Source organism: Leptidea sinapis, chromosome 14, assembly GCF_905404315.1.
Source record: "Leptidea sinapis chromosome 14, ilLepSina1.1, whole genome shotgun sequence".
In the NCBI taxonomy this organism is placed as follows: Eukaryota; Metazoa; Arthropoda; class Insecta; order Lepidoptera; family Pieridae; genus Leptidea; species Leptidea sinapis.
In genome coordinates this window covers 8,153,449-8,180,817 of record NC_066278.1, presented here as the reverse complement: position 1 = coordinate 8,180,817, position 27,369 = coordinate 8,153,449, and the positions used below count along the sequence as shown (strand labels likewise).

At 34.4% G+C, this 27,369-nt stretch overlaps 2 protein-coding genes across 2 annotated transcripts in view; both read right to left on the bottom strand.

The window, feature by feature from the left end:
- Nucleotides 1–27,369, bottom strand: part of LOC126967844 (uncharacterized) — a 61,020-nt gene that overhangs the window by 20,820 nt on the left and 12,831 nt on the right. The window contains exons 4-5 of the mRNA XM_050812531.1: nucleotides 26,004–26,145; nucleotides 24,036–24,177 (exon numbers count right to left, since the gene is read on the bottom strand). Coding sequence (XP_050668488.1) covers nucleotides 24,036–24,177; nucleotides 26,004–26,145 — 284 coding nt within the window. The remainder of the gene's footprint in view (nucleotides 1–24,035; nucleotides 24,178–26,003; nucleotides 26,146–27,369) is intronic.
- LOC126967924 (uncharacterized) overlaps nucleotides 22,933–27,369 on the bottom strand; it is a 220,383-nt gene continuing 215,946 nt past the window's right edge. The window contains exon 6 of the mRNA XM_050812628.1: nucleotides 22,933–23,015. The gene's annotated coding sequence lies outside the window, so the exon portion shown is untranslated. The remainder of the gene's footprint in view (nucleotides 23,016–27,369) is intronic.

Genomic DNA, 27,369 nt, shown 5'->3' with positions numbered 1-27,369 from the left:
GAACCAGATAGATAGTTATTTTATTGTATTAATAAGTTATTTATATTAATAGAAATGCCAACATTTATTGATGTGAATGAAACATTGTACTCGTTTATTGTCTTCAATCGAATTGAGAAATTGTAAGGCAACACGCGGTTATTTTAAAAAACTTCACTGTATTCTTTATAATGTTTGGTTTTTCTATTGATATCTAGTTAGATATCTGTTTGCTCTACGAGGTGTATAAAAAGACTAATGGCAAAGAATTAACATGAAAATGCTGATTGGAAATCATAATATTATATTAACAAAAAACTTCTCGGAGTAGTTACTGAAAAATAGAGTCCTGTTGGACTCCAGACTGTAGATAATTCAATAAAGAACATTATGATTTATATACTTAGGTTAAATCTAAGATATTATAACACACTGCTTCTCCACAGATTGCTGAATATTTGTGGCATTCCTACAACAAAAAGAATCCCAAAAGGATGGAGGTTCACTCGACATTTTATCAGTTACCAACTCGGTTATATTCCGCTCGTTAAGGTCCTCGTCCTCGGAGAGACGTCATGTCAGCCAATCAGTACCGTTTGCAAGGTGACGTATATATATAACAATTTAATAGATTTAAGGTTGCAGTAAGAGATATCTCGCACCGATCGCAACAAATAACATTTTTTAATACAAAATTCCGGTTTTGTGCTGGTGAGTGATTCGAATTAGTGTTTTTGTTTATATTTAAACAACAGTATACACGCGCAATTAAAATCTAATAGAACATTGTCAAAGGTAAGGTATTGGAGCCACCATTTGCATTGCTAATTGCTTTATCAAAACATATAAACTACGAACTTTTAAACGTTAACGAAACTGATCTTGAAGATCTGTGGGCGTCTCCGTATAAATAGTTTTATTATTAATCTTCGCGTGGTTTACATACCTGCATATATTCCAATTGCTGTATTTAAACAATTCTTGAACAAATGTACTCAAATAGTTTCGTCATCACCTACTATTAAAACTATGATCATGGGTGATTTCAATATACCCGATACTCTATGGCAAAGCTATCATACGAACATTGCTCTCAATAACAACGATAGGTTACATTTCCTCAATGATTTTATGAACAAAACTAACTTAATGCAATATAATAAAATTACAAATTGCTGTAATAATGTTCTTGAATTAATACTTACAGATCTGAATGTAATTAATGTGACTCGCACTGTTCCTATAAGCAGACCAGAAGATAAATTTCATCCACCAATTGATTTTACTATAGATTTATCCAAGCACTTAAGAGAGAACACACTTTTTCCTATATTAATTTTAGAAAAACTACGCGAAATGATCACAGAAATAGGTGACATTGATTGGCTCAGTGCTGATTCATTACAATGCAATGATTTTGTAGATTTTTTCTATAACAATCTCTGGGATATAGTTAATAAGAATACGCCTTCTGGATCACGTAAAATTACTCGACATCCTACATGGTTTTCCAAACCACTAATTAAGACATTGTAAGAGCAAAGTAAATATCATCATCGATTTAAAGCCTACAACAACCCTCGCGACTATGATCAGTATGCTCTGCTAAGGACTCGCTCAAAATTATTGATGAACCAATGTTTCCGGTCTTATATATGTAATATAGAGTGCAGACTCAAAAATAATGTGAAAGCATTTTGGCGATATACCAAATCTAAGCGTATTACCAATGAACTGCCTAAGTCAATTAGATATTTGAATAAAACTGCTAGCTCTGGAAATGAGATATCGAATCATTTTGCTGAATACTTCTCATCTGTTTACAAATCTAATAACTCAACTACAGCGTATAATCCAGATTTTCCAAGTTCCAGTTACTTAATATGTTCAATTATATTTTCTGAATATGAAGTACATAAGCACATCAACAAAATCGACATTAACAAAGGTAGTGGACCAGATATGATACCACCAATATTTATTAAGATGTGTGCGTCGTCTCTGAAAGTACCGTTGACAATTATTATAAACAAATCACTAAGTGAAGGGGTTTTTCCTGAGCTATGGAAAATTGCTAAAATCACTCCCATACATAAAGCAGGTGACAAAACTAACGCAACAACCTACCGGCCTATGAGTATATTAAACTGTTTTGCCAAAATATTTGAGAGTATGGTTTATAATTCAGTCTATAATCATTTCAAGCATAGACTCAATCTGGTTCAACATGGCTTTGTCAGTGGGAAGTCTACTGCATCCAATCTGTTAACATATTCAAATTACTTATGTCAATCTTTTAATAGTAAATCCCAAGTGGATTCAGTGTATATTGATTTTTCTAAAGCTTGAGTACTGTTCCTCAGTCTGGGCACCCATTTACAAAGCTGACAAAAATAGTATAGAAACAGTTCAAAAGCGATTCATTAGAAAATTATGTATGAGAATGGGATTAAGACGAGCCATTCCTCGCACTCGCAAGCAAGCCACTCGTATGCCTACAATTTTTGCAATACCGCACTGTTACAACAATGTCGCATATAATAATCCACTTCATCGTATGTGCCAATTATATAACGAGTTAAGTAGTATTAAAAATTGTGAAATCGACATATTTAATCAAAGTTTATATAATTTTAAAATAACAATCAAGAAGCACTGTAATATAGAACTCAAATATTAGTTGTACTTACATATTTTCAATGTGATTGTAAATAATATAACGCTGTGTACAATAGTTAGATTTACAATTTTATATTAATAAGATTTTTATTTTATATTTCACATGTTTTACTTTGTAATCGTTTTGTACCTAAATTAAATAAATAAATAAACCAGTGGGAAGCGCCTTTGCACAGGATGCCGGCTAGATTATGGGTACCACATAGCAGTAATGTGTAAGCATTACTGTGTTTCGGTGTGAAGGGCGCCGTAGCTAGTGAAATTACTGGGCAAATGAGACTTAACATCTTATATCTCAAGGAGACGAGTGCAATTGTAGTGTCGCTCAACATTTTTGCGTTTTACAAGAATTGCACTGCATTGTAACATAAAAAAATAGATTTAAGGAGTTTGTATAAATTATATAATTATTTGAATCGAAATATATATTCCTTACTTTACCCAAGCAGAGTCTGCGGTTGTTTAACAAACCAGAGAAACCTTTGTTTCTAAATATTATATAGATTTGACAGTCTGTTAGAGGCACGCCCGCGCCGCACGAGTACCGAATTGACGTATTGATAAGAGAAACATGCCCTTTTGAATTGACAACTGCCTGGATTGGCTGTGTTGGCATTCTGGCTTAGATCGCTTGCTATTGATTATGAGAAAAAATACCAGTTTATTGGAGTGCCATAAAATTTGATGTAGTATTTATTTATCTGCCATTGATAATCTGTTTTTGATGACTAGGCCATATGTTGTCACCGACAGTCTGTCTGTCACACGAGTGTATGCATTTTGATAAAGATTGATTAGTGTAGTCGACATTAACAAATGATTTGTTGCAATCTTGTTGGAATGCTTTGTTTACAATATGTTAAGTAACAAGTTACTTTAAACAGCTTCATCTTGGAAAGTTCCTTGGTACTGACAACCGGGCCGAAAGAATGATATTTACTTATCACGTTCAAATATATGCACGCGGATAATTTTTGAAAATCCATTTTTATACCCCAGTTGAAAGTACGTTTCCGGCATCATTTTAGAATCGGAGTTGTGCATACCACTACGCGCCGCTAATATCAGGCAGCTATCAATTTTCAATGTGTTCCGATTTCAATGTTTGTATATTCTGTTCCGTACTTTCTACCGACCGACTGTAAAGTAAAGTAGTCCACACGGACAGCAGTTTGATGACAATATTTTTATTTAAAATAGGATTTGAAATCATTTAATGAATGTCAAAAACTACCACACATTCGAAATAGTGTAAGATCGGGCACAAGAAACTCAGCGGATTTCTTTTTAAGCCGGTTTTTTTCTTACGAATAGACTTACAAACTCCCTTACCGATTAGTAGGCATAACAAGTTTTTGTTTGTTCTTTAAGGCTGCATTTAGCGCTGACCGTCGGTCGAGCGTATCTCGTACCATACGCGCTGACCATGCTACGTTTAGTGCTCAGCTGACAGCTACCTTGATTGCGCGTGTATAATTGGGAAGACGTAGCTCTACGCGCGTAGCAATTAAGGCGACACTAAATGCCAGCGACCTTGAGCGATATGAGTTCACGGCTGCCGGCCCGCCTTCTATGTAACAAAGCCACTATTTTCAAAATTCTTAGGTGGAAAACAGTTTATATGCTTACAATCCTCTTTAATCATTACTCATCTGAATAAATTAACCTACACAAAAAGTACAAGCTATAAGAATAACTTTTCTGAGAGAAGTACCGAAAAAATGCGTCACGCCATGCCAAAAAACTTGTTTAACTTCAAAGAAAAGTGGTAGATCAAAAAGGCTCGGCAGTGTTAACTATAACCAACAGCAAGCATTAGCAACCTACAATAAGACATAAGGATATGTGTAACAGGATTAAGTAGTGTTCATAGCTCGAAATACAATACTTTCACCACAAAACTTGTCTAAAAACACCATGTTTGCGTGTTTTCTGCTTACTCTTCGCCTCAGCCAGAACTGAACGCGTTCATATGTTGTAATAGTTATAGCTACGCTCCACCGACGACAGCGTTGACCGTCAGTCAAGCACTAAATGCTGCATTATTAAAAGTCTGTCGAAAGGACGTCAAATATCTATGCGTTCAACTCGTGTTAAATTTTTCCAATGTGTGTTAAGTAGCAGATCATTTGCCAATTAATAATAATAACTTAAATAAGTTACATTCATTATTTTTGTTTTTATTTTATTCAAAGGGCAATATCAATCATTTGGGTGAAAGTGCATTTTCCACTGCTTGAGTATATTCAGGCCCTCGACTTCTTCTTCCGCTTCATCCATATTATGAATCAGTAATATTTTCCCCTTGGTGAACAAGAAATAAAAAATAAACTATTTAGCAGGTATGTTTGTTTATAATTTGGATGAAAAATAATTATGCACTAAGAGGATAAAAAATTTGCTTGAAGTTTGTAGATACACTTGATTATATCTAAGTATTTTAAGGAAATATGATTGTTTACTTTATAAAGCTTTATTTAGAAAACACATTAATATTCATTTCTTTAAGGACTATTAAAGTTAGAACTGCAGATGAATATAACAGAAATAAAATTAGTATGTTAACGTAACAGTTCATAACTATTATTGCTGAATAGCACACATTTCATGTGCTCGATGTTCTGCAGAAAACAGCAATTCCCTGAACTCTCATTGACGTGACATTATCCATTTAGATTTATTTGTTATTCTTGTGCACGATTTAATGGCACCATAATGTGCTCAATGAGATACAATTTATATAAAACTAGCTGACCCGATAGACGTTGTTCTGTACATAATAAAAATAAAATACTGTTTTTGTATGAATTTGTCAATAATGTTTCATTACATCATGAATTATTTCGTAGGAAATATGTCAATACAAAAGAAATATTGGAAATAAAATAATAATGGGTCCCTAATCGAAATGAAAACAATTTTATCTCTCAAGTTGGACTAAACTGCACCCCATGAAGTAATCCCCATTCTAATCCGTTCATTAGTTTAGGAGTTTATTATTAAGTTTATATATTACAACATATTTTTATAACAATAAGGCACTAGACGAGCAGGACGTTCAGCTGATGGTAATAGATACGGTCTGCCCATTAAGCTACGGCGCCCTTCAGACTGAAATACAGTAATGCTTACACATTACTGCTTCACGGTAGAATTAGGCGCCGTTGCGGTACCCATAATCTAGCCGGCATCCTGTGCAAAGGAGCCTCCCACTATGTTACAAACAACAATAAGTACCTAGCCATAAACACATATGGTTATTCATTCGGTTTTAAAAGTTAAGTTTAATTCGCTGGAATTGTAATTTTTGAATACTAATTCCGTCGTAAAAAGAACGCAGCAAAAACAACTGGGGATGCTTTGTTTGCTAATGAACTTTTTATTTTCGCATTTTCTCATTAATTGAATCGGTAGAGGAAATTTCGACATAAAAATGGTAGACGTGTCACTTTGGTAAATACTTATGATGAACTGAATGTTTTGGTAGAGGCGTACCAAGGAATTGGGCATAGCTTGATGCTAATATTTGTATGTAATCTGTAAAATCTGACTTAACTCAGCTACAAAAAGATGCGATGAAGCTTTACGAATGCCATGTTAAACTGGCAGAGAAATGAAGGGATTTTAGGGCAAATTGTGATGTGTGATATAAAGTGGATTCTACAATCTGCATACTAGTCGGTTAAAGGCCGTTTTCAATAACGTATCTCTAGTTACGGACGTATTGCTATCACCGTTTTAAGACAAGATCTTATCTATACATAGTTATGTCGAATATAGTTATAATATTAGTTATAGTCCAATGCTATCAGTCGATAGGTTATTGAAATGTAAGTAATAGTTAAAATCCTTTTACGATTACTTACATATCATAGAGAAATCTATCCAGATTTCTCTATCGCTAGTAAGCTAATCTAATAATCTTTTATTGGGCGATGAATCTTTGACAACATGATTGTTAATGTCGATCGAAAATAATCAAAACAAATTTTTTAATGAAATTCATATTCATGTGTTTAATACACCAGTGCCAGGTTTGTACAAATATGACTGCAGCTTCGGAGGCTTATATGTCAGACAAACAACAGGTTATAGTGACGAAAACCGACGTTAAAGCGCATAAAAAGTCCTAAAAAATCTGCACTAGCCGAGCACTTCCTCAAAGAAGACAGCTGCATATAGACAATTGATTTCCTTGGACTTTTTATTATGGAGGATGGTTTCAAACTAGCACAAGGTTAGAATCAAGTGGCCGCTCTGCCGTATAAACACTATGAAAAGATCCATATGTGTGGATGTCGTCATTGCTGTATGTCGTGAACTAGTGCGTCAAAGACCAAGATGAATTAGATTGCAGGTGGACAGATTGTTGTACTGTTGCGATTCATGCAACTGGATCGTAATATCAGCTTCAAATAAATAATATAACATCGCGAGTACCTGTATCAACGGGGTGCTACGAGAGATTCCTCCACGTGTACGAAAGGGCCTTAGGTCCGAGGTGGAATGTTCTTTTTCCTCGGAACGAAGACTACTGGCCAGTGCATCATGCGTATCTGTCAGTAAACTTCTGTAGATATATGGACTCTACGTGACTGATGGCAAAAATATCTCAAAACCCAATCCAAGGTGTCATACATGGCGTGCCGATGGATGCGTTACTGAGGGAATTTGAAAAATGAATGTACTACCCGCATTGATAATATATCTTGTTATTTTCTAAAAAAAACATGTGAAAATCTTAGCCGCTCCCCTTACATACTTTTTCAAACTCTGCTGCTCCACATGCATATTTCCTAATGCCTTGAAAAAGCTCTAGTTATATATAAAATATATAAAAATTGTGACAAGTCATGCGTCATTAATAACCGCCCCATTGCAATTTTACCCACTACACCTAACATTTTTGAAAGAACAATTAACAATCGACTTGTAAAAATAAGTTCTTAGTTTCGTCACAATACGGCTTTCGACGTGGATTATCTACCGCAGAACATAAACTTACATAATACAGCAAAAAAACATGGACTCCCAAAAAAGTGTATAGCTATTTTTCCTACATCTCGCTAAGACTTTTGACACTGTTTCAATTCCCAAGCATACATAAACTTAATGGCTTTGGAATTCGAGGGACTCCATACGATCCGATTTCAGAGCTATCTTACAAACTAAAATAGTAAAGATAGAAAGTGTCACTAGCGATGACTTGTATGTTGAATATTTCCTTTGGTGTTCCTCAAGGAAGTATTCTAGGTCCCTTTCAATTTCTCATTTATATAAACGGCCTTAACATGAACCCCCTCTCGAACTCAACAATAATCTCATACGCCGATGACACTGATTTACTTTAAACACTAAGTCTTGGGCGGACGCCTTCACACTGGCTCAGACTGGTTACGACAAAGTTGATTCAATATTAACTACTGTTCTTCTACACAACATGATCATAACACGTTTACTATGAAAGTTCATCATCACATCACGACATGGAACGGAACCCACAAGACACTATGGATAGATTTAAATAAAACACTTTTAAAGGATTAAAACGCGTATAATTGTAACGGTTTTACATTAGATTTTAGTAATTTTGAAAACGAGATCTGGAAAGGTTTTGAAACGTCTTGTTTTAATAAAACACTTTTAAATGTTTTAAAAGTGTTTTATTTAAATGTGTAACACTCGCGTTAATCAAAGAAAATACAATATTGAGTTAGAAAGAGCACAGAGAGCCGTATTACAGGTCAGCTACTTTCGTCCCTTTTAATATTACACAACACAACTACTAGCTGAGAGTGATAAGTCAGGCAGTTGTTTGTTTTACAAACAATACTCAAAATGCACCCCGAAATTCCTTTTTGTTCTACTAATTATACCAGTAACCTACGTGCAGACATCGTTTGTATATTAAATCACTTTCGTAAAACACACTCACAAAAATTCTTTTGATTTCTAGGGACATTTCTTTATAATAAATTAAATTATTTCATTAAAATGTTTCCTATGAATAGCTTCGATTGTAAACACACAGTTAAAAACGTGTTGCAAGGAAAACCATATTATGATGAGACAGAAAATATTTTAGCAGTCAGAATATTAAAAATTAGAATATATGTAATAGAATATAATATTATAATCAATAATATGTAAAGGTTACAATTTATTGTTTAGTTGTAGAATATAAGTATTTTGAAGATTTGCATTTGTTATTTCAAGTAGTTTACCTATTTAGTTTAGACATCACTAAAGTACATAATAGCACTAATGCAACATAATATTTAATGAGTTCGCTGGATAGATAACAACATGAAGTTCACTGAGACTGAACAATATAGCTCGTGTACAGTTATTTTCCGTACTAAAACGGTCCCTAGTGTGAGGGCTATGTTGCTGATGAACCGGTAAATAAAAGAACCACTTGAGCCAGTGAGCTGTGAATGTCAACAACATTAATTAATTATGATTTGTTTGTAACGCACATTTATTTATATCGGTGCCAAACATATATGGAATTACTACTACTCCATTGATTACATTTCGAAGTCAATTATACGGAATATATGGGGAAAAATAGAATGTTGATGTACACAATCATATTGATATTAACGTAGGTAAGAACTTATTAAGTGTAGAAATTAAAGATTTGAAGAGATGTTTTACAGAGTCCATAATGGAACAAATCAAACGTCAATTGTCGGGAAGGCTGACCATTGACATTGCTGCAAGACGTACGCGTGTTTGGAAGTCCGACTACGAAACAAATTCCAATCAAATCAAATCAATTTAGATTTTTTTTACCGACCTTGAAAAGGAAGAGGTGTCAATCAGAAAATTTTTAACCGACTTCAAAAAGGAGTAGGTGCCAAGCCAAATGTACAGCTACCTACACTCGTAACGCGTGACTTTGAGCGGGATAGCTTCGTCTAGAACCTTGTGTGGTTCTAGACGAATCGGACAGGCACCGACTTAAACTCTATCGGTAGCACTTACAAACAATAGTATTTTATTAATATTAAAGGTTAACCCCCGTATTCATAATAGTCTGCTAACTTAAAGCATTGCTAATTCTCACTCTGTCTTCTTCTATTGACCTAAGTCAGAATGAGAAAAAACATTCTGACTTAGGTCAATAGAAGACCTAAAGGCTGTTTAAAGTTAGAGGACCATTATGAATAAGGGGGTTAAGATTTGCAGAAGAGGAGTATTAAATTCAGTTATTTTATTCATTTCAGTTTTTGAAATCGGTTTTTTAAACGAAGTTCTTTTTTTGTAACTATTCATAATAATCTTGAATGCTTATAGTATTTTTAAATCACGCAAGAATATTTAATATTGTATTAAAATTTATAAATTTAAAGGACCCTTCACATTAAATTTAATTATCTACTAAGTGATATTTTCAAAGTAATAAGGTAACGTGAGAGACACTTTGTTTAATGGCGCCCATCATTTAACTTAATATTCGTAGGCATTACATTCACTTGTAATTGACAACATTAATTGGACGTTCACTTGATTGTAAATAATGCCCATTGACAAAATGACGTACAATTGTTTTACATATTGTTTACATTTACGAAAATTTAATATACTTACATTCACAAAAATTGTCAACTTTTTGCTCTTGATAGTGATTTTCATTATTATAACACTAGAAATAAGGATTGCTTGTAACTAATTCTAGTAGGCTTCATAAGATACATAATAGCTTAAAGGGCATACACTCTTATAATACTTACCAGTGGGAGGCTCCTTTGCACAGGATGCCGGCTAGATTATGGGTACCACAACGGCGCCTATTTCTTCCGTGAAGCAGTAATGTGTAAGCATTACTGTGTTTCGGTCTGAAGGGCCCCGTAGCTAGTGAAATTACTGGGCAAATGAGACTTAACATCTTGTCTCAAGGTGACGAGCGCAGTTGAAGTGCCGCTCAGAATTTTTGGGGATTTCAAGAATCCTGAGCGGCACTGCATTGTAATGGGCAGGGCGTATCAATTACCATCAGCTGAACGTCCTGCTCGTCTTGTCCCTTATTTTCATAAAAAAAAAAAAAGTCCCAGCCACTGTTCAGGCATTATCTATAAATAAATTTAAATGTTTTATTAAAAAATGGCTCTCGTCGTAAATCCTACTACTCCACAGCTGAATAAAGTGATCGGACGCCAACTTGTCTGTTATTTCAGAATGCCTTACAGAATACACTTTTACTGTTACAAAAACTATATATACAGACTATAAAGATAGGATTAAATCAGAGTTTGATATGTAAATGGGTCACATTACAAATGAACGGGTATTGATAGATGGTTGTAAGTAAGTTCACATCATTCACTGGGCACAAGTATATTTATTGTACTAAAGGGTCACGGAAGAGTAAAAAAATAAGGGCTCCGTGTCACCTTACATAACAGTGAGGCACCAAAAGAAGCCGGTAAACGTGGAAATATATAGCCCTGCGCATATACTTACACTAATACAAGCCGATCGGCCGCAATTATGAGATTTGCCAAAGTCTGTGACAGACCAGTTTGCGTCGCAATAAAATATTTTTTAATGCCGTCGTGTGTTGTGAAATAGTGTTAAACCAATACTATAAAAGTATTTGTGGATAAATGATTATTTAAGGGAGAAAAAATTGTATAACTGGTATACCCCGTAATCACACACACACTAGCATAAAGGTGCTTCACTTGCTAATATCACGGCGCGGAGTCCTTCTATAATTTAACAATTAATTAGAAACAGTATACAACACCCCAAGCAGTGCTTCCTTTCGTAGATTTTACAAAAGAAGATTGATTACCTACTAAATATATCTGTTTCAGTCCAATATAGAATTGGAATCAAATTTGAAGTTGATGAAGAAAACATACGATTTAATAATATTATTGTTAACTTAGATTAAGGATCGGTCCCCGCTGCGCTCCCGCTAGATACCGCAGGCGTAGTCGCAAAGTGCGGCAACTAATACTACGCCCAAGTGGGCATACACGAGCAAAATTTCGAACAATGTGTGACGTTGACATGCCACAATATGTTCTGTTAAACTTTGCTTATATTTGAAACTAAAATGCCGGGTTGCATATTAAAACTTTGTATAAATAATGCTACAAGAAATAAGAAAGACACTGGGATCACATATCGTCAATAAGTATTTTGTATTTTATTAGTTTTTAATAAAAAAAATACGAAGCGTATGTTACAAAATTTGAAAGATGCCATTCAGATGCCACGCACACAAGCATCTAATAGTTGCCGTCATAAAAAAGCTATTGTTCTTAGGTAGTACGGTATTTAGTTGGAGTGCAGCGGCAACCAATCCTTAATCTAAGTTTCTAAACAAATCTGTAGGTATTGAAACACTCTACCTACAGTTTTAGTGATATACAGAAGTGAAGTTGATTCCATTTTCACATAGAAACACGTATTTCATTCCACTGAAAACATAATCCTCTCAAGGATATCCTCTTCCGTCAAACTTAAGCATGTCCATAATCCTAGAAAATAATGGAACTGTGAATCGGTCGGAGAGATGTCTATATATATCTACGTCATCATTATGTAATGTAAGTATGTTTGTTGCATCATTTTACATATTATATTGTAATTGAAATGATTTGTAAATCGATAGAAATGTAAATCTTGATATAAAAGAGTGGCAATTAGTTTCTTGCTACTTCTTATTATTAGCTCAACCCTTTACGAAGTAGCGGTAGATTCAATAAGAAAAATATTTTTTTTGACATTCTTAAGTGTAATTTCCGTGACCTACATGAATAAAGTGATTTTGATTTGATTTGACTTAATGTTTCGTGCCATGTTCAAAAATCAAACATTTGATGAGAGGTTTCACTTTTACCAATTCCGAAGAGGCAGTATATATATCTATAATATGACGACCTGTATAGCCGAGTGGTTAGCGATCCTACCTACTAAGCTAGAGGTCCCGGGTTCGAATCCCGGTAGGTGCAAGCATTTATATGATGATGATGTTTGTTTCCGAGTCATGAATGTTTAAATGTATTTATGTATGTTTATATAAATTTATGTATATTTAAGTAAGTATATTGTATTAAATATATCATTGTCTTGTAACCCATAACACAGGCTATATATGCTTAACTAGGGGCAAGATAATTTGTGTAAAAAGTGTGTCAATATTATTATTATTATAATAGATAGCGTTCATTCAGCACATAGAAAACATGCCTTCAGGTCTTCCTGTTTTAAAAAATGGTTCTATCACATGAAAAAAATTTTAAAATGTAAAGGAGAGTATTTTTAAAAGCAATAAACATAATATTTAATTAAGCATATAATTTATTTTTTATTATTTATTTAAACATAATATTTAATTATGGTTATGGTTTGTAAAGTGGCTTTGATCCAGTTCATTTCAGCCCTGTTACACTGCGACCAATGTGATCTATTGTGATAGCCACTGTTAACTATAGCTCACTGTAAACATTGATTCCTTTCATGAATCTTATTATGTCTTTTGCAGTGAGCTGACGTATCTCAAATGGTTGAAGAATTGGACTTCCCAAAGAGATACTACGTTTACGCATTAAAGGACCAAATTCAGAGAGAATGTGTAACGGGGTTTCATCTGCACTATTACAGAATCTACACGCTCTGCAATCTCTGAGACCTAAGATTGAGAGGTGTTTGTTTAATCTGCAGTGCCCCGTTAATGTCCTGGTTAATATGCGTAATTTTTCTCTACTTAGCCCTAGTGCCTCATTCGCAGCCTTTTTGTTGAAGGCTTGTATTAGGGTTTTGGAATGGGTTAAGCCCGGAGTGTTGCTCCAGAGTTTAATGCACTCTTGTGAACATGATGTATCAAGGGTTGATTTAACAAGACTCCTTGGGACACCACAGAAGGGTTCAGGGCCAAATTGAGTACTTTTAGCGCCAATTCTTGAACTGAAGGACCTCTCTCTCTTCTCTGGAACCCATCGAAGTGTAACTCTGTTCATTCCTCCCAGGGTATTCAGTATAGTCCGGCAGTTGTCTACAAGTTTTGAGACTGTTCTGTGGGAGTCTATAGCGGACAGAGCCGCCTGACTATCTGTGTGGATATAAATACACTTGCCGACGTAGCCTTTATTTAGGACGGTTTCCGCACATTCTATTATGGCGTATACCTCCGACTGGAAAACGGAGGCAAGATTTCCCAAGTTGACAGATTTGCCAAATTTGGGGCACTCTCCGAAGATTCCACAGCCAACGTCAGATCCCGACTTGGATCCATCGGTATACCATTTAAGGCTCCTTTTTTCCAAGTAATTCGATTGTTTAACCAGTCCTCTCTTGTGGGGAAGTCTGATGAAGTCAAATTTCGGCAGCATGGCGTCACTCACCATGTCTAATACAGGATTTTTTAGTAAGGATTGCTCAAACAGCCGCAGCGAGTTTAAGAGCCAGTTAGTCCGCATATGGGTCATTACTCTATGCATGCTGGCCCTCGACTCCTTTTGTAGATATAGGTTTAGGGGCAGCAGGTTCAGAAGTGCATTTAGGGCTGCTCCCGGCGTGGACGTCATGGCTCCTGTTGTTATCGCGCATGCAGTTCTTTGTAGGCTTCCTAATTTGGCAATAACGGTCTTTTGGGCAATTTTTCTGCACCAGACCACAGAGCCATATTATATTTAATTAAGTAATAAACATAATATTTTGGTTATAACATGTTGTTTTTTTAAGTTACGCAAAACTTTTAGTGTGACCTACGTATATGTTAATATTATTAACAACTGCTCCATAATATGTGTGCGATTGCTAAATCTGTTCAAATATCTCTCATTTGTTTGGGGAGCCTATATTCATTGGCATTTATTATTGTATAATTATAATGTATAAACATTACTGTGTTTTGGTCTAAAGGGCGCTGTAGCAACTGAAATTACTGGGAAAATGAGACTTAAATCTTGTCTCAAGGTGACGAGCGCAATTGTAGTGCCGCTCAGAATTTTTGGGTTTTTCAAGAAACCTGAGCGGCACTGCATTGTAATGGGTAGGGCGTAAACGATTGATTCAATTTAAAAACTGCCTCCCATCCAATTCCTTGCTCTTGCCTCAACTTATTTATATATATTTACTACATAGTTGACCCGACAGACGTTGTTCCGTTGATTGTTTGTTTGTTTGCATAGAATAGGCTCCGCAACTACTAAACTGATTTGAATAATTCTTTCACTGTTGGGAAGCTACATTATCCCCGAGTGTAATAGGCTATATATATAACATTTTCAAAAAAATTAGGGATCCCTACTAAAAGTCCAGTAATGTAACCCAAGGTATAAAAATACGTACGCGAACGACGTCGCGGAGTATCAGCTAGTAATAAATAAAATAATATTTTTTATGAATCTGTCAATAATATTTCATAACACGAAGAATTATTTCGTAAAATATGCTCCCTGTTGTTGTTATGAAATTGTTTTACACCAGAACTGTCAAACCATGCGTCAATAATGCAAAACTATACGTTATTATTTAAGTACTCGGCCACAGTTTATTTACACAAACGTAGACAAACATTTCATAGCTTATCCTTTAGCGTTCCACAGGTACATAATTATGTTATCAAGAAACGTAACATAACACCACCGGTACATATGGTCCAACAGCGAAATCCACCCGACCTCACTCAATTTCTTTCCTTATATTGTTATCAGGAAGTGCTATTTACCTTTGACAACGGTATGATTGACATACAAAAGTTAACGGAAAAAGGTTGCGGGGTCTTCAATATTTATCGGCCGCCGACGTGATAGTGAAGTGCGTAGAATTTTTACCCAATATTTGATAAGTTGTAATTTTAATAATACATCTAGACAGTGTTTGCAAGTCCAGTGCATAAAAATAATTATGACATATATGATATTTAGTATTTGTTGATATAAATTCGACTTGAAATTGCGTCCATTCAAATTTAGCGACTATGTCGCGTTGTTTCTTGTGTCTGTTTTTTAATTTTTGTTTATCTTGGAATATGTTTACTTTACTTGAAAAACTATCGTTACATATATTTCACAAGTTATTTTGTCCAAATATAGCATAGTTACATATTATATCATACACAAGCGATCTAGTACTTCAGGCTTGATCAAGGTCAAAGGATTCTTCTTACTCTTTCTTTTAGTTTTGTTTTAGAAAGAATATTTGAAGTTGATAATATAACCATAAACACTAATAAATAAAACCAATTGTTTTCATTGATAATACTCATTTATTATAAAATATAATAGTTATTCATATGTGTGTCGTGTGTGTAAAATAATATAAAACACAATATGAATAATTTATGAATGGTCTTATAGTTTGTTTCAATAGCTTTCAGAAATATTTCCTGAAATTATGCTAATTATAAGTTTTTTTTTACTATACATAAAATAATATGCATAGATACGCGTGTAATTAGCTTATTAAAAAAAATAGTGATATAAGTAATGTCAATACTCGAAATAAACATAAACTCGTGATTCCAGCTACTAGTCTCCGTTAAATTTCTAAATATTTTAAAGTGGATTGTGTTATATTTAATAATATACTCTCAATTACAAATAAAAATATAAAATTATAACGAAATTAATTTTAATGTACCGTAAATAATAAATTAATATCTAAGATCTATCTATCTATCTTTCACATTATAATGTGAAAGTTCAAATATATTTATTCAAAATAGGATTTCAAATCACTAATTTAACGTCAAAAACTAGCCCCTATTCGAAATGGTATGCCTCAGACCTGAGAAAAGCGGGCGCAAGAAACTCAGCGGGCTTTTCTTTTTTTTCTTTATAATTTTGTTAAAATATATTATGTATTACCGTACGCTAAAACTTATATTTAAACAGCCCGAGGGCGTTGGCTCCACTCCCAGTCTTCGGTATAATTAAAAAAATCATTTATGTTATAGTAACCTTTACCACACAAACATTCCTTAAGAATTCTTTTGAATTTGGTAAAACATTTGTTTTGTACATTTTCTGGGATCATGATAATGATAATAGAAGTTGGGATCGTTCACATACTAATGTTCATTAAATTTATTGTTATTGAATATTTTGTTATAGATACTTATTTTATAACATTATTTAAGTTTAACTTAACTGTTTAACTTTTGTACTTCATCTGACTTGCACTAAATAACTTATAAACGTTTTATAGTCAATAATTTTTTTACTATATTCGATTGAATCTTTCGAATAATATCAATATCTAATATATAAAATTCTCATGTTGCGGTGTTTGTAGTTAAACTCCTTCGAAACGGCTTGAACGATTCTCACGAAATTTTGAGTGCATATTGGGCAGGTCTGAGAATCGGACAACATCTATTTTTCATCCCCTTAAATGTTAAGGGTAGTCCACGCCAATTTTTTTTTCTGACATTTTTTTTTAAATTTGTTTGATTATGAGTCGGCATTAAAAAATACATACAACTTCAAATTTTCACCCATCTACGATCAACAGTTACTTTTGTATCGCGATTTTAATATCGGCAATACAACGTTTGCTGGGTCAGCTAGTTTACTATAAAATACGTCACCATTGTGGGGTAGCATGTTTTTAAACGCAACCCCAATACAATACTGATATATAACACAGAAGCACATAACCACTGACTATGTTTGAATGTTAAAATGCCTGTTTTATTGTTGTTCATTAGCAGGCTCGCTCGGTCCGCAAGCCATTCAGGAAGCTGTTATCCCCAATCTAGCTGTGATTCGCCCACTGAGATATCCACACATTCTTGTATTCATGCCTTATTTGGTTTACCTGATTCATTTAAAAATAAAATAATAATTGTAGTTTTAGTATAATGTATTGGTTATAATAGTAAATAAAACCTCCTTAGTACGGCAGTTCTGAGTAATTTTTTTTTTCAAATGACATCTATAAACATTTTAGATATTATTTTAAAAAGTGTAAAACAGTGAATTGTTTGATATTCAATTGTATTTCCATTTGGCTTTAAAGTAAAGATGGACACATTGGAAATTGAGTGATTAGTTGATCACGAGTTCTGGCGCGCGCAGAAGAACCAGCTTGCAGTACCAATGGTGTGTTTGGAGAGAGAGGATACGTAATACGATTGCCAGACGAAGTAATCGTAAATATTGATAAATTAATTAGAAAAGTAGAAGCCGATTTGATGTTTGATGTTGTCATACCTACAATCATACCATTACATTAAACTGGACGATGCTTTCCAGCATAGGCGGCTAAATATACAGATCTCCAAGTCATTGACTCGCGATATACGCTGCCATAACACAGATTATGTGAAGGCGGCCATAGAGCATAATAACGGCTCTAAAGTATTCGCACGAGATTTGTTTATTGTATAGACGTCATTGTGTAAACTCATAAAGAAATAAAAATGATTATCGATAGTAAAAAATACAAGATAACTCATGACATTTTGTAGATATATAGCCTCAAAGATAACTATGCATATAAAATAAAAGTTAATGATGTCCTAGCGATGCAAGGAGGATAAGACAAGACAACACCTGAGATGACACTCCATTTGTATTTTGTTATGATCTTAAATGGGTCAAGAAAATAAGCTAACTCATCCTTATAACAAGTATTTCTGGCGCCAGTCCAAAGTAGAAGGGAAAGGACGACATTGAATAGTTTATAATAGTTTCTCAAATCTTCGACATAACTTGAAGATATGACCCTTGATGTGTGTACTATGTTATAAAAACGTTTAATAACAAGATTTATTCATTAGAGTGTAGAGAGGTTAATGTATGTAATATTTATCGGTTTTTCTTTCGTTAGTGCTACGGTTTGTACATAAGTATAACCTTCAACAGTTTTAGTGAGATTCACCCAATTAAGGCTCAGAATCACGCCAACGACCTTCAGAGTTTGGGCGGAGCTAGCTATCTCAATTCACAAGCGCACACCAATTACAAACAAATAATATAATTCGTGTCAAACACAACGACACGCGTCGCCCGCACACCGACCCGCGGACGTCCGTTTGTAGTGAATATAATATAAAGTCCCTTTTGTCAAAGTTATGTGGTTTTACCAGTAGTTCATTTCAATCGTTTATATTACATGGTATTTTACGTTTTACAAAAATTTTAAGCGTTCTGATTGGAGATTACAAATCAGTCCCTAACATATATTTTTTTTAAATCTCCCAGCTAACTCATTACAGAGCATTAGGCCGTCAAAGATGATCATTTCACAATACCAGGCGCCTTCAACTACTAACAAACACCCAATGTTACGGCATTCAGGAGATATTTGTAATATTGCAACAGCAAGGAAAAAATAACTAGCGGCAATTGGCAACCAGTCCTCAGATAAATTATAACTATTTCTTAGGTGAATGTGATAAAGGAAAGAAAGAAAAAATATCTCGTATTTTATAGTGTAACGCTATGAATACCGAGCTAGTAAATGCAAATTTTAGAAGGATTTCGATTCGTTACACATGAATTAACACGACATTGTGTCTCGCATTTGAATAAAATTATAATACTTTATGAAAACATAATTTCTAAATATTAACCAAGACTTAATAACCAGTTTAATATGAGTTTCATTGACAGATTGACATGTTCATTAAAGTTAATAAATATATAGGTTTATTGATAATTCGACATATTCCTGTTAGTAAGTGACAGGGGTTATTCAACGGAATCATACACAAATAACTATTTAAAGGGTTATTGGTAATTCGACGTCAAGTCACCTGACTTGAATAATATACATGATACAAAAGTGAACCGTTATCGAGTTATCATGTTTTTTAGCTTTTTTCGAAAATGTAGTATAAAAAATTTATTTAAAAAAAAGTATCAATTGGTATTACATTTTTTCAAATAAAAATATAATAGTAAATGAATGATTGTTACTTTTTTAACTCTCACTGAAAAACTTTTTTGGTTCACTTTTGCTCAATGCATATGTTGGGGTTAATACGTCGAATTAGTGGTAGGTGTTGTAATTTGGAACCCTGCTATGTTTTTTTTAGTATTTTAATAAAAATGTTTGACTAATTTCCTCGAAAAGTGACTTTCTATATCTTAAATTTTATTAACTTTTATTTAAGAAACGAATTAACAAAATAAAATCACTCATTATAGGAAAAACATTGTTTTATTGAAAGAATTAAAAAATGTGTTTATCGGCTTATTGCTGGTATTATGGAACTAGGGTTCTAAACTAGAAGTATGGACCAAATCGATTTTTTTTATTTACAAATATAATACTCTGTGTCGCACCCTGAGCATTCAATATGTGCCCACAACCCACATGATTGGCACTGAATCCAAGTTTCACCACGTTGATCGTTGGAGTAATTTTCAGAGCAAAAAATGCAACAAGTATCATTGGTTTGTTGCTTGGGCATTCCTAATAGCATATTCTAAAATTACAATGTCACCTGAAGAGACAGAAAAGAATAGAACAATTCAGAATTAGAAAAGGTAGAAGAGGTAGACTCTTGGCTATTCGGAGGAGACGAATAGCCAACAACCACCAAGTTGACGAGCTCTTCCCCGGCTTCTTCCCCTCTGCGCTATGGATTTAATGGACTCCTTAAGTTGATGTTTGCAAGGAGATCCGGTCAATAAAGTAGCGATAGATGACTTGCGCCCTCTGTTAGATTTTTTGTAGTTATACTTCTTTAAGCGCGATATGAAAAAATGATGAGAGTGAAATTTTAAGATGCGCGCGCATCATTGTACACCAAAGAAACAGGTTGAATGTTGCTTCTTAAAATTTACAGACGTTTGCGTCATTCCTTTTTTTTTTGGTTTCTTCGTCCATTATTAGGACAGGCAAAGGGTTCAAGTCCAGACAGATTATCTAATAATAAATTGTCAAATCCATCTTTGCAAGATTTTTACAAAATTCATCTTTCTAAAGACGTTGAATAGCACGAGGATAAAAGCACACATACACTTTTTATTCTTAGGTGTAAAAGAAAAACAGGGTTGCTATCAATCATTTGCGAGGAAGATCGATTTACTTTTCAACTAGGAATCAGTTGAGATTCTGGATATGGCATTTGAGCAGCAAAATGTGTACTGGTAGACGGTAGATGAGGGTCATTATCAGTAGCTTGAAGAGTGGCTCCATCAGAGCATGCTATATAGTCAGCTTATATAGCTGGTAAACCAGTCTCCCTGAACCCATTTACAGTAATCGCTCCGGTTTGGCACCTCAGATAGGCACGTCCCAATAACTCAGCTATTTCGTATGGCGTCCACATCCGGTTGGAATTTAGTAACCACTGTCTGATAACCTCATATTAATAGGTTTTCAAGGACTCTGACCAATCAAGAGGTTGCATCCTGTGTGTTGAGTGTGGTCAAAGAAATTATCCACTGCTTCTTTTTGGAGCTTCAGCTCGAGCATTGGAAGTTCCTGTTGGTAATCGATCAGAAAATTTTTCTTTGTGGTGTAATAAGAAATGATCAAGCATAAGGCAATATTATTATTAAGCGGATGTTCGATATCATTGCTTACGACACAAGGTTCTACGCAGATCTGTTCAGTGGTAGGGGAGACCGAGGGGAGTTGAAACAATTTTCACATTTTGTTTCATACACCAAATACTATAGACAGAAATCGTATGATATTAGTACCAATCGATAGGTCATTCTCTACACTTCCACATGACTAACATAAAGAAAATGTAAGCGTTAAATATTGTGGTGAAAAATTGACTTAACCGAACTCCTCTTATACCGAAGTAAGATGGAACAGGGTTCGAGGAGAGATGTGACATGTGTTTTTTGAGAAGTATAATTTCGAGTACGGTAAAATCTTTTTTCAGGTTGTAACTCGAACCCAACTCACGGAAAAGTTACTTCTAGCTACGATCACATATTTCACGACTTGCCATACCTTTGTTAGTCTTTCTTTTATAATCAGTACGCATTCTAAAATAAAATAAACAAATTAAATCAACGTAAAAAAACCATAATTTTTTTGCTCGTTATTTATTGACTGCTGCCTGATATAAAATTGAAAATGAGGAGAGTTGAAATAGACTGTTTCAAATCTCCTCAGTAAGAAAAAATCTTCCAATTTTTCTTTAATACACAATCAAGAAGCAAATAAACAGAAATCAGTTGTACTAAACATTTATATAATACATTTTTAGTTCATATGCCAAAAAACCTTATCAAAGTATAGACATCAGGGAAGTGATTGGATAAGTGCCATTTCCAACTCGCTAACGGTTTTAAGTTCCAAGAAATCGACACTGTTTCAAATCACCTTTGTTTCAAATCTTCGCGGTCTCCCCTACTATTTACATTCTTTTAATTTTTCCGGTTAGTCGTTTAACTATCTATTATATTAAACTATCACATGAAATACTTACATTACTTATGGGTGCCCGATAGTAGATGTCAGTGGTGTCCGACAAAAATAACAACAATATTTAAGACAATAATCAAAAGTGGAAACACAAATGCTGCAATACGATCATTCGTCTGTAGAATGCGTTATAGATATAATGAATACTTCACCAATTTAGATATTTTTCATCACAAGCAATCGACTTTATGAAGACGATTACAAAATTAAAATATGAACATAGAATACAGGCACCCAAAATTTGTACAACTTCCTTGCTATAGGTAAATGTGAATAATATATATAATAGAATATTCGCATATATAATATATTTGCGAATATTTAATATATTTGCGACATTGTTTCGTGTTTTTAATACTGCACACCATATTTATATGCCGATCACTTTAAAATAACGAGAACAATTTCTTCACCAAGTGATTCGATTATATTTGAGAACGATCTAAATAAACATACCAATTGGTGTGAATCTAATGGCATGCAACTCAACTGTAGTAAACGTGTACATATTAAATTTACTCGAAAAAATAATATTATTATAGTAAGATATGAACTGTATGGTAATACTCTTAAAGAAGTTGATCTCATAAGAGACTTGGGTGTTATACTTGATAGTAAATTGACTTATCTTTACTACATAGAAAGTGTAATAAACATAGCGTCAAAAAAAAATTAAAGAATATAAAACAAAAATCAGTATTTACACCAGCCTTGTCCGCAGTCATTTAAACAAACTTAAAAAATAAAGTCGAGTTGAGAACCTCCTCCTATTTGAAGTTCTTCTTATGAACTGGAATTTCCAATTCATCATCTTTTCTTTGTACCTGTATATCTCTTGCGCGTTTATTCTTTTTTCTCTTTTAACATTATTTCTGTACACTCAGAGGATCATAAAAAGATACTTCAACACATTTAAAAAAAGTTTATTTACTTATTCTTTCAGGTTACATGATTATAATTATTTAAGTAATGATATATCTACTAGAATATACCTATTGACTAGACATCACTTTTGATTTTTGTGACACTAACTGTCACTTCGGTATCACTTTATCTTACACACTTTTTTTCATGAACAAATTGCAGTAAAAGTAATTTCTGTTCAAAACTTGACACGTAGATTAAGGATTGGTCTCCGCTGCGCTCCAACTAGATACCGTACTACTTAAAAACAATACTTACCTTTTTTATTACGGCAACTATTAGATGCTAGTTTGCCTGGCATGTTTACAATTTTGGACCATACACTTCGTGTTATTTTACATTGAAATTAATAAAATACAATATACTTACTGATGATATGTGATCCCAGTGTCTTTCTTATTTCTTGTAGTGTTATTTTTACAAAGTTTTACTACGCAACCAGGCTTTTTAGTTCCAATTATTAGCAAAGTTTAACAGAACATGGTCAGACATTGTTCGAGACTAGTTCGAGTAGAGTAGTAAAAGTTGCCGCACTTTGCGACTACGCCTGTGGTATTTAGTTGGAGTGCAACGGGGACCAATCCTTAATCTAAGACTTAACAGTTTTATGGTTCGAGTAAATTATTGGTTTCGGCCCGTACACCAGAAATCTCTTTATGCAATAATATTATGAGATGTAATATAAACCCATTTGCACAAAACGAGCACCCAAAACTGTTCTATACAACTATGGATGACGATCTTAAACAAAAGAGTTTTTATAAGCATTCAATGTTTTAGAAACAATTGTCTACGTATTGAAAAGTACTGGTACATAAAATAAAATGTTCCAAATTTAAAAAAAAATCAAAAATATTCTATTCGATTCGAGCGTTTTCTTGCAGTTTGTATATAGATTCAATAAAAACGAACTTAGTAATACTCACCGCACCTAATGCAGTTTTCACTTCAAAAACAGAAACTTGGATAATATTACAGTCTCGCGTGACGCAAGAGATTGTGGCCTAGGTTTATAGATGCAGTGGGGGGTACAGCAGCGCAGTAGAGAGTAATGTTAGTGTGTGAGAGGAGAGTGTGGAGTGTGTGGCTCGACAGCGGGCCCGGGGCTGGTGGGAGCAGGCCGCGACGTCCTGGGCCAGGACCCAGGCCATGCGGCGGATTAGGTCACCAGCCGCTGGCGAGCAGATGCGGCCCACGCGGGACACGCAGCCGAGGAACGCATCACGGGCACTGGCAACACAATAGTACTGGAATCATTTCCTGTTGCGACTATCATGTCATATTTAAATTCAATCGCTGTTTACCGAAGTGAACTTTTTAGAACTGAAGTGAACAGTACATAGTCGTACACTAATGTAAAAATATCGTGAAATAAGAAATGCACTATTACGTAGGTACACATTTTTTTATGTAGAAGAGTGGAAAAAAATATAAAAAAGTGAATATTACCGAAAAACCACCGTAAATACCATCCCAGAGAAAGGCATAGTTTAAAACCAAATCTGTTTGTAACTGAATAACTTTTTAATGCATCCCTAAAAAATTTATCTTTTTATTGTATTTTTAAGTAATTATAAGTAAGCTTATACGTGAAAAGTGATTCAACAACCCTTTCGCAGACGATCCGTATGATTTCTGCACCACTATACGTAGGTCACACTAAACTTTTGCGTAACTTAAAAAAACAACATATTATAACCAAAATTTTATGTTAATGGGTTTTCAAAAAACTCTCCTTTACATTTTAAACATTTTTTCATGCGATCGAACCATTTTTTAAAAGAGGAGGACCACAGAATTGAAGGCATGTTTTCTACGTGCTGATTGCAAGCTATCACTGCCTCTTCGGAATTGGTAAGAGTGAAACCTCTCATTAAGTCTTTGATTTTGGGGAAAATACAGAAATCACAGGATGCTAGGTCGGGATTATGTACAGGATGGGTGACGAGTTGTACTTTTTCTGAAGCTAAAAATGACTTAGTTTTGTTGGCCAAGGAGCATTTACATGATGTAGGAGAACGCGGCTATTTGGTCATCTTTCGCGAACTTTTTTTAAAATCCTGGGTAAACAAATGGTAGAATATCACTCGGCATTAACACTCTTTTGAACTTCATGTGGAATTGTGCAGATGGGACCCGACCTCTCTCAAATTCAGCAAACCATCCCCTCACGGTGCTCAAGCAAGGTGCTTCTCTCCCAAAAGCATTTTGAAGATGAGCGGCACAGACTTGCGGTGAGAGAGAACTTTTAAAATCATAAAAAATTATCGCTCTAAAATCTTTTCGACTTAATTCCATTTTCGTTGCGTACGTAGAACTTTGATGTGTGATAAAAAACAATTGATAAATGATTTCCAATTGTTTTTTTTTATTACAAAGAAGGTTGCAACATTTCAAAAAATATAACATATGAATTTCAAATAGTTCCGATTAGCTAGAAGTGCAAAACTTTTAGTGTGCCCCATGTATAAGACATGAATGTTTTTGAAATCCTTGTTATATCTGTTTTTAAAATCTGGTCTGACCAGGATCCGATCGTATTGACTGATCCGCGTCCCGGTACAGTTTATAAGCCCTGCCCACCATGGTATAGTTTTAGTTTTATTTTAAAGCGTCAGAAACGCGCCCATGTCATGAGTTAATTGAGTATGAAGTTTGGTTGAGTATAACAAAAGTGAGTCTGTGATTTTAAATTTTCATTTTATGAAAATAAGGGATGAGAAGAGCAGGACGTTCAGCTGTTGGTAATTGATACGCTGTGCCCATTACAATGCAGTGCCACCCAGGATTATTGAAATACTCAAAAATTCTGAGCGGTACTATAATTGCTCTCGTCACCTTGAGACATAAGATGTTAAGTCTCATTTGCCCAGTAATTTCACAAGCTACGGCGCCCTTCAGACCGAAACACAGTAATCCTTACACATTACTGCTTACAGAAATAGGCACCATCGTGGTACCCATTACCTTACCTTTGACAATGTTCTATTAGATTTTAATTGCGCGTGTATAATGTTGTCTAAATATATACAAAAGACCTAGTTCGAATCACTCACCAGCACAACTCAGAGTTTTTATTAAAAAATGTAATTTGTTGCGATCGGTGCGAGATATCTCTTACTGCAAGCTGCAACTCATCCACGCAGCCAGTCCAGTCAGCTGACACCAACCTCCAACACGATGGCTCTTTGAGGAAATCTGTGGTAAAGAGATGATTGAGAAGAAATGATTAACAATTTAAATTAAAATCTTAATATACCAATTCTTTTAGACCCTAATGGTATTACCCGCCGCGATAGCAAGCGTCCTGATGGAATGACGCTTGTGGCTTGGGCACGGGGAAGGGCGCTGGTGTGTGATCTGACTGGCGTCGACACTCTGGCTCCTTCTCAAGTCTCTCCGTCCAAGTTACGTCAGGGGCCAGAGGCGCGGAGAATATACAAAGTACTATCTTTATTTATCTATCGCACCTCAATTGGGCTACTGGAAACCCAAGCGATGGCAGCTATTTCGGTTAACGGATCAGCCTAGCTATCCAACGCGGAAATGCTGCCAGTATTCTTGGTACGCTTCCACGTAATGATAATTTTAGTTTTATGTAGTCGTAGTATTGTAAATATAGTTATAAGATTTGGTTTGTTTAAATAAATACATTAGATAGATATTTAACGCAAAAACCTAATGTAAAAATACAATTACTATAACACGCGTTTTTATTCCAAGTCATGGCGAGAGAACTTAGACAATTGGTTCAGCTTGTTAAATATAAATATACTTATTACAACTATTACTTTATGATTTTGATGGCCGTCGTAAGTGTTTATTTTTTTTTATAAACGTAATAACGGTCTAATATACATAATATCATAATAGACGCAGTGTTAGTTGGCCCCCCACAAGATGGACCGACGATCGCCGGAATACGTTGGATGAGGACAGCGCAGGACCGATTATCGTGGAATTCTTTGGAGGAGGCCTTTGTCCAGCAGTGGATGTCTTCTGGCTGATAATGATGGTGATGATGATACATAATATCTTATAATAGGACAAACGAGAGAGTCACCTGATGTTAAGTGATCACTTACTTTGAAATATTTGTTTTTAAATATTGACGGAAATCTTTGAAATATTTGTTTTTAAACTTTGTCCGTTCCACTTCTACTATGTTCCCAGCACACAATTTGTACATTTCGTAATTTCATTTCGTTCTTGAACAATTGTATAAATTAATCTTTTATTTATAATCTCTCTCTTTTATTTTTAAAATGAAAATCAACAATTGAAATTTCATATCTCGGAACGGGAAATATTTTCCGTTTCCCATTTAATATGTGACTTAAATTGCTTGGAAATATTTATTAAACACATTATTTAGGTATATCAAATTCTAAATTTTCAAACTCAAATATTTTTATTAAAAAT